Source organism: Equus asinus, chromosome 17 (genome assembly GCF_041296235.1).
Source record: "Equus asinus isolate D_3611 breed Donkey chromosome 17, EquAss-T2T_v2, whole genome shotgun sequence".
Classification (NCBI taxonomy): domain Eukaryota; kingdom Metazoa; phylum Chordata; class Mammalia; order Perissodactyla; family Equidae; genus Equus; species Equus asinus.
In genome coordinates, this window is record NC_091806.1 from 37,551,717 (window position 1) to 37,564,953 (window position 13,237).

The following is a 13,237-nucleotide window of genomic DNA, read 5'->3' on the forward strand; positions in this document are numbered from 1 at the left end:
TATAATAATTCTCAAATGACACTGTGTGACCTTAAGGCATAATCATCAGACTCGAGAATCAAGTAGAATTTTCATTAAACTAACTCTAACAAAGAGAACTCATAATAACTAGAAACAAAGACTCAGCACAAATCTAAATAAAGGATGCCACTTCCCAAATATTGAGGTCAATAGTTCAGAGATATTTTCTTGTTTCATGCATTGGCAAAACTCATTTTTAAGAGTCTGCACAATTTTATATTCTTTTCCCTCTTTCTCATGCCTTACAAAGCCATAGTATCTTGGTTATTTTATTCCTCGGATTCTCAATATCTTGGAAAAATAAATATATGTTTTTTCCTAGTGGTAAAATAAACAATTCTATTAGCTCCTTATGGCAGTCCAAATGTCAATCTCTGTCTACACTCTTCTCCAATTCTTATCCTAGGAAACTGAAACTTATCCTTCCTCACGTGCTCCAATGCCACGTCATCTGTGAAGGCTTGCTTGCTTACCCCACACTGTAATTCACTCTCCCCATGCCTCTCACAGCACTTTATTCATATTTCAGCTTTAGCCTCTGTTGCATCAAATCATAGTTGTTCGTTAACGTGTTTGTTACTCCCTCTAGACTGTAAGCTCCTTAAAGAGAAAAGCATGTTTTTTTTTTTTCCATTTTTAGGTCTCAGGACCTCACAAAATATCTGATGTTGGGTATGAGATGAAATTAGAAGGCAGATGGGAAGAACTCAGTGCCTGAATACTTGGCCTCATTTTTGACCTGCATCTCTCCTCTGAACTGGATGTCTGTCCAAAAGACAGAGCCAAGAAAAAGGTAGTCTCTTGATTATCATTCATCTCTTTTGTTTGCCTACTTCCATCTTCCTTTATTGCTCCAGTCCCTCATTTCTTTGATCTTCCCTCTCTTCTCACCTGTAATAAACAAAAATGTTCACAGTGTAAACAAATAAAGCAATGCATGGAGTATAATATAAAGTATAAAATAAATATTCATGATTATATGCTGATATAAATACATAATTGAATAAAAATTTAAATGGGGAAGAATAGACAAATTTCTGATTCAGTAGAATTCCAAATAATTTATGTAGATACTTCCCCCTCAACTTAGGGAAGTGTAACTCCCTACTCCTTAAGTGTGGGCTGAATATGGTAATTTCCTTCCAAAGAATATAACATGGGAAGGGAGAAGAGAAAGTAAGTTTACACTGGAGAAACCTGACAAACACCACCTCTGCGAGATGATCAGTCAATATCAATAGTGACGTCATGTTTATGTTATATACCCTTGATATGATGTATGAAAATGACACTTTACTCTGTGATTTTCTTCCAAAAATTCATAACTTCTTGTCTAAGCATCAGACAAATTCAATTTGAAGGACGTTCTACAAAATACCTGACCAGGATTCGTCAAGAATGTCAAGGTTATCAAAAACAAAGTCAGTCTAAAAAACTTGTAGCTGAGAAGAACCTATAGACACGTGATGACTAAATGTAATGTGGTATCCTGGATAGGATCCTTGAACAGAAAAAGAATATTAGGTAAAAAATAAGATAATCTGAATAAACTAGGAACTTTAGTTAATAATAATGTGTCAATATTGGTGAATTAATTATGATAAATGTCCTATAATAATGTTAATAATAGGGGAAACTGAGCACGGTGTATACACATTCAGTCTTATCTAAAGTAGATATCCCCCACTCAATTAATTCCTATTGAGTTACCATGTTTATTGCTTTCATAGCAATTATGGCAGTCTATAATTATCTTTTTATTTGTTTACTGTATGCCTCTCCCATCAGATTGTAAACTCCGCGAGGGCAAAGATCTTCTCTGTTCCTTCACTGCTGCGTTCTCAGTATGTTCCAGGTTGCCACACATAGGAGATATGCAATAAATAACTGTTGAAAGAAGGAAGGAATTATTGTTAGTTGTAACCAAGACTTGTAGGGTCATTGCAACTGGAGCAGAATTAACTCATTACATGACGTTATAGATAGAACATGCTTCATGCTTTCTCTAAAAAGAGGTAGTGGAGAAATTGCCTTCGATCTGGTCTCCCTCTCTCCCTCCCTCCCTCCTTTCTTTCTTTCCTTCTTTCTTTCAATAATTAAAAGAATAATATCCCCAAGCACCTTGTGAAGTATGAATAACATGATGTTGCCTGGGGTTTCTTCTTGGAAGATGTGTAAATAAGGGTGCTAAGGTACATTTGTTCATCCTAGGAAATTTCTCACTTCTCTTGGTACCTTAATTAAGTCAACTGGAAAAAATACACATTACCACAGATGTGCACCATAGGAGACACAGACCTTCTCCATGGAGAGGTTGTCACTGAAACAGAAGCATCTAGCTACTAAGGATAAAGATAGTCTCTCTCTGTGCACAGCTGGGGGTTTCCCCATCCTGGGATCACTAAAAGAAAGGTTGTGACAAAGAGGCTGGGAAACTGGAAAGACAGTCACAAAAAAATAGTTGAATGTTAGGCCCTGGGCATAGTGCATCTTTCTACATGTTTAATGAAGAACAGTAGTGGGCAACTAAGAAAGAATTTTATATGATCTGTTTCAGTCTTTGAAGTATTTCTGTACTTTGATTGGTGTGTTCAGTTTCTTCCATTAGGTTATTTAGCCTGAACTTCTCCAGATGATTTTTTTTTTTAGTGCCACCCGTTCATTGTTGGAAGTTTTATGAGATGTTCAAAGATATATTAGATATGGTCTCTGCCATCCATGAGATCAGCATCTGACTTGGGAGATAAAACACACAGGAATGAAATGTTGCCCTAATAATAAAGTCCAAGGTGAGACTGTCCCTTGAAAGGGATATTGTCATAGTTAGAGGAGGGAGGACAAGAAGAGTAAGGTAAGGCTTCACAGTGGAGGCAAAAACTGAGCTGGCCCTGAAAGGATAGCTGTGAATTAATGATTAATAAATTAATTCAATATTTTTGAAATTCTAGGCACCACACTAGCAGAAATAGCTTTTTCTTCCAAAAAGGTCACAGTGTACTGGAGGGAGATAAATATGACACTACAGCGTTACAGATGCTGTGATGGAGTTATATACAAGGTACAGAAGGAACACAGGGGGACAATGTAGTCACTTGTCCTGGATGGGGAGGGTGGTCAGGAAAGCCTTTTTAGATGAAGTGTGGCTGAGCTGAATAGCTCATTAAAAAACACATCTCCTTAAAAGATATGTAATAGGAAAGAATGGTGGTATATCACTTAGAGTTTAACCATTCTCCTTATTTTAAACAGAAAAGATTGAGTGCTGTGAGATAGGTGCTTACCGAATCATTGAAAGGGATGGAGAACTGGGGTCTAGGCTGGGACTCTAGGAAAGACTCTGCAGCACAGAACTGGCCACCCAGATGAAGCACCACATTTATCTGAAAGAGGCTGGGGATTCAAGGAGTCCCCACTGATGGAGTTTTTGGCTACAGAGCCATACTCCTTCTGTTAGACTCTCAGCAGTAAAATGGATGCCTCATTCTCAGGACACCTCTCTCTCCAGGTTACTCAGTTTTAATTCATGTCTTGGAGTGCATCTGGTTGGTGGAAACTAGATTACATTCTAAATTTCTAGGAAGTCCAGGAGTTTTCAGCTTTTTAGGTTCTAAAGTGTGTGAAGACTCACCAGATGGTGGTTGGAACAGATGATGCACACACCAAGTTGACATGTCCTCCACAAGTTGCACACTGACCTCAAATGACAAAGACCATCTAGTACCATACTCTTGGGTAAGTAGGCTGTCTAACCGGACTGGCGAATTACAGATCAGAAAATTGTCTCACACCAGTTAAACACTTCGAGGATATTCAAGTGTGTAATGTTTAATTAACACACACACATACACACACACACAACATAGTTGGTTATCTGCTGTCCCCACTGATTTATTTGATCTTTTATTGAGATATAATTGACAAATGACATTATATTAATTTCAGGTGTACAACATAATGATTCACTATTTGCATATATTTCAAAATGATCATCACAAGTCTAGTTAACATGCATCACCACACGTATTTACAATTTTTTTCTTATGATGAGAGCTTTTAAGATCTACTGTCTTAACAACTTTCAAATATACAATACAGTATTATTAACTATAGTCACCATGCTGTACCTTACATCTCCATGACTTATTTATTTTATAACTGGAAGCTTGTACATTTTGACTCCCTTTACCCATTTCACCTACCCCCTACCCTCCACCTCTGGCAACCATTAATCTGTTCTCTGCATGTGTGAGTTCAGTTTTTTATTTTTAAAAATATGGAATGCTTCATGAATTTGAATGTCATCTTTGCACAGGGACCATGCTAATCTTCTCAGTGTCATTCCAATTTTAGTATATGTGCTGCAAAGTGAACACTCATTAATTTTAAATAATGAGAAAGTCACACAGCAACATCTGACTTTCAAAAGACCTCAGAATGAAACCGCTTTTGGGAGGGAGTGTTTCCCAAGTCAGATGCCCACAGAATCCTAGCACTTGGTCTTTCTGTCCTACTTAGGAGAAGAGAAGGGCAACAGCTATTTCATTTGTTCTTGCCCAGGTTGTTCTTTCACTTGCTGATTAGGAAGAAGCTAAGTATCTATTACCATCAGAGTTGGAGAACACTGCAGAAGCCTGTTGAATGTGAGGAGAATTGGCCAGAGCATTGATAGAAGTAAAGAGAACGTGGGAGAATTAATGAATCAAAGTCAGTTCTTGAAGATATCTTAAATATTAACAAGCTTAATCCTCTTATTTTGTAGATACTGAGACTGAGGCTTGAAGGATGACAGTGACTTTTCCAGTTTACAGCTCCTAGAAACCATGTCTCCTGAATCTCAGTCCAATGATATCCCTTCCAGAGAAGCAATGATAGATGCTTTGATGCCCGATGCACTCCTTGCTGCCTGTTGCAATAACCCAGAACTCTTCTCATCTTTTCACAGTCCCAGAGATTCCTCAAATATTCTGCTTTCCTTTGTCAGCCCTATCCCCATATCCTCATGTGATTTGTTTTTTCCAGTTTTTTTTGACTCACCTTTTCTTCATTATTTTCCACTCTGGATAACAGAACTCTTTCCTCTGCTTCTAAACACTGCAATACCACAAAAGGATGACAAGAAAAATTAGAGACTACTTTGGATTTTTTTTCTGGGTGTAATTGCAGAGTATGCCTGTCCATTTAGCTCTCTGTAACATTGGAATAAAATGGAGCAACATTAATAACATCAGTTCTACAGCAAGTGAAAGTTACAAATTCTCAAAATTTTCTACGAGTGATTGAAGTTTAAAGATATCCTTGCCCCCAACAAAATATTAGCAAATCAAATACAACAATACATTAAAAGGGATCACATACCACAATCAAATGGGATTTATTCCAGGGATTCAGGGATGGTTTAAAATCTGCAAATAAATCAATGTGATACACCACGTTAACAAAATGAAAAATAAAAGTCACATGATCATCTCAACAGATGCAGAGAAAGCATTTGACAAGCTCCAACATCCATTTATGATTAAAAAAACTCTCAATAAAATGGGTACAGAAGGAAAGTACCTCAACATAATAAAGGCCCTATATGACAAACCCATAGCCGACATCATACTCAATGGTGGAAAACTGAAAGCCGTCCGTTTGAGAACAGGAACACGACAAGGATGCCCACTCTCACCACTCTTATTCAATGTTGTACTGGAAGTTTTGGTCAGAGCAATTAGGTAATAAAAATAAATAAAAGGCAGCCAAACTGGAAAGGAAGAAATAAAACTGTCACTATTTGCAGATGACATGATTCTATATATAGAAAACCCTAAAGAATCTACCAAAAAACTATTAGAAATAATAAAAAAATACAGTAAAGTTGCAGGGTACAAAATGAACATACAAAAATCAGTTGCATTTCTATGCACTAACAGCAAAATAGCAGAAAGAGAAATCAAGAATACAATCCCATTTATAATCACAACAAAAAGAACAAAATACCTAGGAACAAATTTACCCAAGGAAGTAAAAGATCTATACACTGAAAACTATAAGAGATTATTGAAAGAAATTGGAGAAAATATAAAGAAATGGAAAAATATTCCATGATCATGGATTGGAAGAATAAACATAGTTAAAATGTCCATATTACCTAAAGCAATCTACAGATTCAATGAAATCCCAATCAGAATCCCAAAGACATTCTTCATGGAAATAGAACAAAGAATCCTAAAATTTATATAGAACAATAAAAGATCCCAGATAGCCAAAACAATCTGAGAAAAAAGACCAAAGTTCGAGGTATCATACTCCCTGAATTCAAAATATACTACAAAATTATAGTAATCAAAACAGCATGGTACTGGCAGGAAAACAGACACACAGATTAATGGAACAGAGTTGAAAGTGCAAAAATAAAACCACACTTCTATGGACAGATAATCTTTGACAAAGGAGCAAAGAATATACAGTGGAGAAAGGAAAGTCTCTTCAATAAATGATGTTGGGAAAATTGGACAACCATGTGCAAAAGAATGAAAGTAGACCATTATTTTGCATGACACACAAAAATTAACGCAAAATGGATTAGACTTGAATGTAAGACCTGAAGCCATAAAACTCTCAGAAGAAAATATAGGCAGTACACTCTTTGACATTGGTATTAGCAGTATGTTTTCAAATACCATGTCTACTCAGGCAAGGGAAACAAAAGGAAAAATAAACAAATGGGACAACATCGGACTAAAAACCTTCTGCACTGCAAAGGAAACTATTGACAAAATGAAAAGACAACCTACCAATAGAGAGAAAATATTTGCAAATCATATATCTGACAGGGGGTTAAGTTCCTAAATATGTAAAGAACTCATACAACTCAACAACAGAAAAAACAAACAACCTGATCAAAAAATGGGCAGAGGATATGAGCAGACATTTTTTTTCCAAAGAAGATATATAGATGACCAACAGGCACATGAAAAAATGTTCAACATCGCTAATTATTAGGGAAATGCAAATTAAAACTACAAGGAGATATCACCTTACACCCATCAGAATGTTTATAATTAGCAAGACAAGAAATAATAAGTGTTTGAGAGGATGTGGAGAAAAGAGAACCCTCATACACTGCTCGTGGGAATGCAAACTGGTGCAGCCACTATGAAAAACAGTATGGATATTTCTCAAAAAATTAAAAATACAAATACCATATGATCCAGCTATTCCACTATTGGGTATTTATCCAAAAAACATGAAATCAGTAACTCAAAAATATTTATGTACCCCTATGTTCATTGCAGCATTGTTCCCCATAGCCAAGACACGGAAGCAACCCCAGTGCCCGAAAAATGATGAATAGATAAAGAAGATGTGGTATATATATATATATATATATACAATGGAATACTACTCAGCCATAAAAATTTGTGACAACATGGATGGACCTTGACAGTATTATGCTAAGCAAAATAAGTCAGACAAAGTCAAATACCACATGATTTCACTCATATGTGGATAAGATAAACAGACAAACAAATAGATAAGGAGAACAGATTAGTGGTTACCAGAGGAGAAGGAGATGGGGAGAGAGCGAAAGGGATAAAGGGGCACGTATGTACAGCGACAGATAAAAACTGGACTGTTGGTGGTAAACACAATGTAGTCTATATAGAAACTGAAATATAGTAATGTATACCTGAAATTTACACAATCTTGTAAGCCAATATGACCTCAGTATAATAATTTTAAAAAACCCTTGCTATGGGGCTGGCCTAGTGGCGCAGTGGTTAAGTTTGCATGTCCCACTTCGGTGGCCTGGGGTTTGCCGGTTCAGATCCCTTGTGCAGACATGGCACCGCTTGGCAAGCCATTGCTGTGGTAGGCGTCCCACATATAAAGTAGAGGAGGATGGGCACGGATGTTAGCTCAGGGCCAGTCTTCCTCAGCAAACAGAGGAGGATTGGCAGCAGTTAGCTCAGGGCTAGTCTTCCTCAAAAAATAAATAAATAAAATAAAATAAACTAAAATAAATCCTTGCTAAAATTGGATCCAATATAGCAAAGTAGGTGATCTTCTTTTAATGCACAATAATAATAACTACCCACTTCCTTCAAATGGATATTTTATAGTCCTCATTTGTATTTTTCATTATCTGTAGTTCTTAGGGAACATAGGATTTACAGATATAGAATCAAATAAAACATTAAAAAATTAGTATTAGCAATAAATGTTTCAAAAAAGTTTTTAATAAAAACGCACACATTAGTAACATTTAAAAAATCTAAAAAAACAGGAAAAAGTTATCTCCAAAGAAAGTCCTCTTCAATTCCATAGATATTTATGGAGTACCAGCACTGTGAAAGGAGCAGTGAAGAATACAAAGAACAGAAAAAATGGTAAAGCACAATCTTTTTGTATAAAGAGCATACAATTTTTATGAAAGGCAAGACACCTTCCCCAGATGTAATTTATCTCTTGATATTGAATCAACCGGGTCTAATAAACGCTACCCACTGTACTTAGATACTGGGAATTCAAAGATGAATGCTACATTCTCCATTCCCAAGGAACTCACAACTATTGAAATATTTCTTTTCCCATTCAGATGGTACAAAAAAAAATTATGAACTACTAGTGGATTTCAAAAGAGCAAGATAGACAACTCAGTGCCAATCCCTAGTAAAATTCTGGAAATGCATGATTAAACAGGTCATTTTTAAGCATTTTGAAAAGCCTGGCGATTACTAAGAGCCCGTATGAAGTGACCCAAGATAAATCCTGCCAAATGCACCTTATTTTTAAAATAAGGCTTCGAAATGGTTAGGGTTATACAAGTGCTGTATGAAAGGATTTGATATGCTTCCTGCGATATCCTTCTTGGAGAGAGGGTTTATTATAGATTGGATGGTGAATTGGTTATTTTTTGCTGCAAAACAAACCATTCCAAACTTAATGGCTTAAAATATCAATGAGTTTATTTGCCCATGTTTCTGTGGGTCAGCATTTTGGGCTAGCTCAGCTGGGCAGTTCTTCTGGTCTTACTGGAGTCACTAATGTGGCTGCAGTCTTCTGGTGGGTTGACTGGGTTGCTTTAGGGAGCCTCAACTTGATGGCTTCTCTCTGCTCCACAGGTTCTCGTCCTAGCCTTGGCTTCTTCACGTGGCAGTCTCAGGGCAGCAAGAGAGGATAGTTCCCAAAGGGTAAGTGTGAGCCTCTGCTTGAAACACATTTGCCAATGTCCCATTGGCCAAAGCAAGTCACATAGCCATGAGGGGAGGGGACCATCTAAAGGTATGGATACAGGAAAGTGGGATTCACTATGGGGGTCATAATTGTGACAATGTACCACAGATGGTATTAATTGAGCATATTTCTATCTAGTTGGACAACAATTTCCAAAGAGGACTACCATAGATGCTGCATTCAGCCTGTCCTATTCTAGATATTTATTAATGATTTGGATGAAGGAAATAAAATATGATTGTAATTTTGACCAGGACGCAAAACTATGATGAATAAAATAAACTCTGAAGATAACTTTGGCGTTTTGGATCAGTTGGCCAAAACCAATAAAAACACAGTATATCAGTGTGAAATGAAAAGTCCTACATCTATGTTAGTAAAATAAATTATGGTCAGGCAGAATTAAAAGCTATATGAAAACTATGTGGAGGTTTTATTTGATACTAAATTTTTGAGGCTAACATGATCAAGATGAATTAATGAAAATATAGTTCACAGGTCATGAAAAGTAACAGTTCCCCAGAATGAAATATTCCCAGTGTATTGTGTTGATTTCTGGGTGAAATATTCCCAGTGTATTGTGTTTATTTCTCGGTGAAAATCTGTAGAAGGGTATGGAGCCAGAGAAAATCTAAAAAGTGGCTGGTATGATGAGAGGGTTCAAATATAATCTCCTGAAGAAAAGTTGATAGAGTGCTTGCTCTAGAGAAAAGGGACTGATGACTGTAGAAGATGCAAAATCTGTCCTAATACATGTGAAGAGCTGTCATGTAGAAGAAAGCTCTAGAGGCTAAAAACAGAATTCACGGGAGGAAGTAGTTTGTAGATAGATGTTAGCTCAAGATGAGGAGCTAACTTTAACAACTCGAGTTGTCCAACAAGAAATGAAGTGTCTTACAAGTTAATGGTCTGTCTCCTTGGAAGGTCATGCAGAGTCTGGAACACTGAGATGCTGTAGAAGAGATTCATGAGGAATCCAAGATTCAATGATGCCCGCTTTGTTCTTCTCCTATATTTCCACTTATTAAATTAAATAAGATTTTCCTCCATTTTTGTTATCCTTTTTATTACTGGAGTGCTCTTTAAAAGTTATGAAGAGAATCATGAGTTTTCATTTTGATTAACAAAACAAAAAACTTTAAAAAAAGTCACACTTCCTTTGGCTAACTTCAGTGCTTTTTCTGCCATTCAGGACCTGCTGGCCAATATTTAGAACATAATGTTATGATCTTGGAAGGAACACATGGAAACTTCTAGTTCAACTCTGCCATTTCAGAAATAACGAAGGTGAAGCCCAGAGAGACAGAGAGACTTGCCTGAGGTTACACGTACTCCTACTGGCAGAGCAAGCCTCGAACAAGGAGTGTGGCATTGTAAGAAGACAGTGTAGTCTCTAGATTTCTAAAAACTGTGTTTTCATTGTGGATATGTCTTTTATTAGCCATCTTAGTTTCTTGTCTAAAAAATGAAGACAGTGATACTTACCACAGGCTAAGTGAGATAACCCATATAAAGTGCCCAGTGTACAGAAGGTGTCCAATAAATGTTGATGCTCCTTCTTTCATGCCCAGGACATCATGTTGCCCTACGTGATGTAGCTATATTTCAATTAGACAATAGTATTCATTTACTCTGGTGCTCCTAGAATAATGGGCCATGTCTCATTTTGATGAAGACATTCCCGGCTCACGCATGTCATCCCAGCATAACTATTAATAGCATCCCACTTCACTCTCAAAAGTGATCCAATTTTAAAAAGTCATAGGATCATCCTACCTAGAACTTTTTCAGGGCTTTTTTTAGGGCATCTTTTAGTTTCCTGTTCCTCATACTATAGATCAAGGGGTTTAAAATAGGAGTGATAAAAGTGTAGACCACGGACACCACCCGGCCCATCTCAGGAGAGTAACTGGAACTGGGGGACAAGTATATGAAGCTGGTGCAGCCGTACTGCAGGAGGACCACTAAGATGTGAGAGGAGCAGGTGGAGAAGGCTCGGCGGCGCCCTTCTGCTGACCGGATCCTCAAAATGGCTGCCACGATGAAGACATAGGAGATGGAGATCAGCGAGAGGGGGATGCTTAGGACGATGAAGCTGATAATATACAGGGCAGTCTTGTGAACACGTGTATCTGCACAAGCCAGGCGCATGACTGCAGGCATGTCACAGTAGAAGTGATAGATTTCATTGCTGTTGCAGAATGGAAGATGGAAGATTAAAATTGTCAGTGGCATCGACAGCAAAAACCCCAGCACCAGGGACCCTCCCATCAGCTCCACACACAAGGGCCAGCTCATGATGAGGGTGTATCTCAGAGGGTAACAGATTGCTGTAAACCGGTCATAAGCCATGACTGCAAGCAGGACACAGTCAGCCCCACCCAAGAAGACAAAGAAAAACATCTGGGTGCCACATCCAGTGATGGAAACAGGAGTTTTGCCCATTGAAATAAGGTTTGCCAAGGCCAGTGGGGCGATGGAAGATGTACAGAAGATTTCCAGAACTGCCAAGTTAGCCAGGAAAAAGTACATGCGAGTGTGGAGGGAGTGGTTGATCTGGACAATGACTGCAATTGTGGCATTTCCACTGAGGCTGGTCAGGTACATCACCAGGAAAGCCACAAAAATCACCACCTGTACTGTAGGATCAGCCGAGAATGGACGAAAGAAGAATCGAACATTTGCAGTTTTGTTTATTTCTTCCATGGATAGTATATTGGACCTATGAAAAGGAAAGGTGACAGGAGACTATAGGCATCTCTCACTCAATATGAAGCTTTCTCAACTCCTCCATTCAGTGTTGGAGCACTTTCTGAGGTACCTCAGCAATTATGTGCACACTTTCATTTTAGAGCAGATTACGTAATATTATAATTTACACACTTGCCATCCCCTCATCTTTCCTCCTCTACCCTCAGGTACCAAAGACTGAGAAATCCTCAACTGATGATCTTTGTTTTGATTCTGGTGCCTAGTACAGTGCCTGATATAGAAAGCTTTCCAAGAAATGTGTGCTGAATGAATTAATGAACAAATTCAAAGTTAAAGTTAAAAGTTACCAAATGGATAAAACAGGGTATCAATTCAATGTGTGAAACTTGAAATAAAAAATTTTAGGAAAGTATAAGTAGATGCATGCCACAATTTAAATAAAATTATGCTACTGGTACAGTGTGATGTTGCATCACAAACTGTAATTTAGCTCAAAATCTAGAGACTTTATTGATTCATTCTGCTTACTCTCCTTTATCCAACTTGTTCCTGAATGTTGATAGTTTGTCCTTCAAAAGTTTCTCAGGGGCCAGCCCCATGGCTGAGTGGTTAAGTTGGCACACTCCACTTCGGCAGCCCAGGGTTTCTCCGGTTCAGATCCTGGCCATGGGCATGGCACCACTCATCAGGTCATGCTGGGACGGCATCCCACGTGCCACAACCAGAGGCACTCACAACTGGAATATACAACTATGTATTGGGGGGGGGGGCTTTGGGAGAAGAAGAAGAAGAAGAAAAAAAAGGAAGATTGGCCACACATGTTAGCTCAGGTGCCAATCTTTAAAAAAAAATTCTCATATCTATTATTTTGTTTTTTTCCCACTGCCCCAATCCATTCTATCCATTGTTACTGTATATTTGGATTCCTGTGTTAGCCTCCTATCTAATCTCCCACTTCTCTTCCCTCTATAATTCATCTTGCTCTTCATCACCATATTATTCAACTGCTTAGAATTTTTCAGTGCCTTCCTATTGCTTAAATGACAACTTCACACTCCTCTGCTGATTATTCCAATCTCTCTCGGATCTGACATTTTTAGGCTAATCCCACTGATGCCCTCAATTACCCCTGTTCTGTGCCATATGGTCTACTCATTGGCCTCTTATCCATCATTCTCCTTTCCACTTTGCATACTTCTATTCTTCTTCCAGTTAGAAATCTTGTCTTCTCTCTTTTCCTAATCCAAATCCGGCCCAATTTTCAAATGTTAGATTATGTTTT

General features: G+C 37.8%; 1 protein-coding gene, 1 long non-coding RNA gene and 1 other non-coding gene across 3 annotated transcripts in view; 1 reads left to right on the forward strand and 2 right to left on the reverse strand.

Annotated features, from left to right (window-relative positions):
- LOC123278107 (uncharacterized) overlaps positions 1–10,292 on the forward strand; it is a 39,268-nt gene extending 28,976 nt beyond the window's left edge. Inside the window, exons 2-4 of the long non-coding RNA XR_006515380.2 lie at positions 662–814; positions 9,132–9,200; positions 10,168–10,292. This is a non-coding gene — a long non-coding RNA (uncharacterized lncRNA). The remainder of the gene's footprint in view (positions 1–661; positions 815–9,131; positions 9,201–10,167) is intronic.
- On the reverse strand, positions 4,289–4,394 carry LOC123278191 (U6 spliceosomal RNA). The gene has a single exon (XR_006515443.1). It is a non-coding gene; the product is annotated as a U6 spliceosomal RNA (small nuclear RNA).
- Positions 10,293–10,450: 158 nt separating the features above from the next.
- Positions 10,451–12,801, reverse strand: LOC106844366 (olfactory receptor 10V1). Its single transcript, XM_014861769.3, has one exon. The coding sequence runs from the start codon at positions 11,947–11,949 to the stop codon at positions 11,020–11,022; it is 930 nt and encodes a 309-aa protein (XP_014717255.2). The 5' UTR covers positions 11,950–12,801; the 3' UTR covers positions 10,451–11,019.
- Positions 12,802–13,237: the final 436 nt, after the last annotated feature.

Excerpts from the sequence above, each read along its gene's own strand:
- LOC106844366 (XM_014861769.3), bottom strand. The coding sequence starts at position 11,949 with ATGGAAGAAATAAACAAAACTGCAAATGTTCGATTCTTCTTTCGTCCA.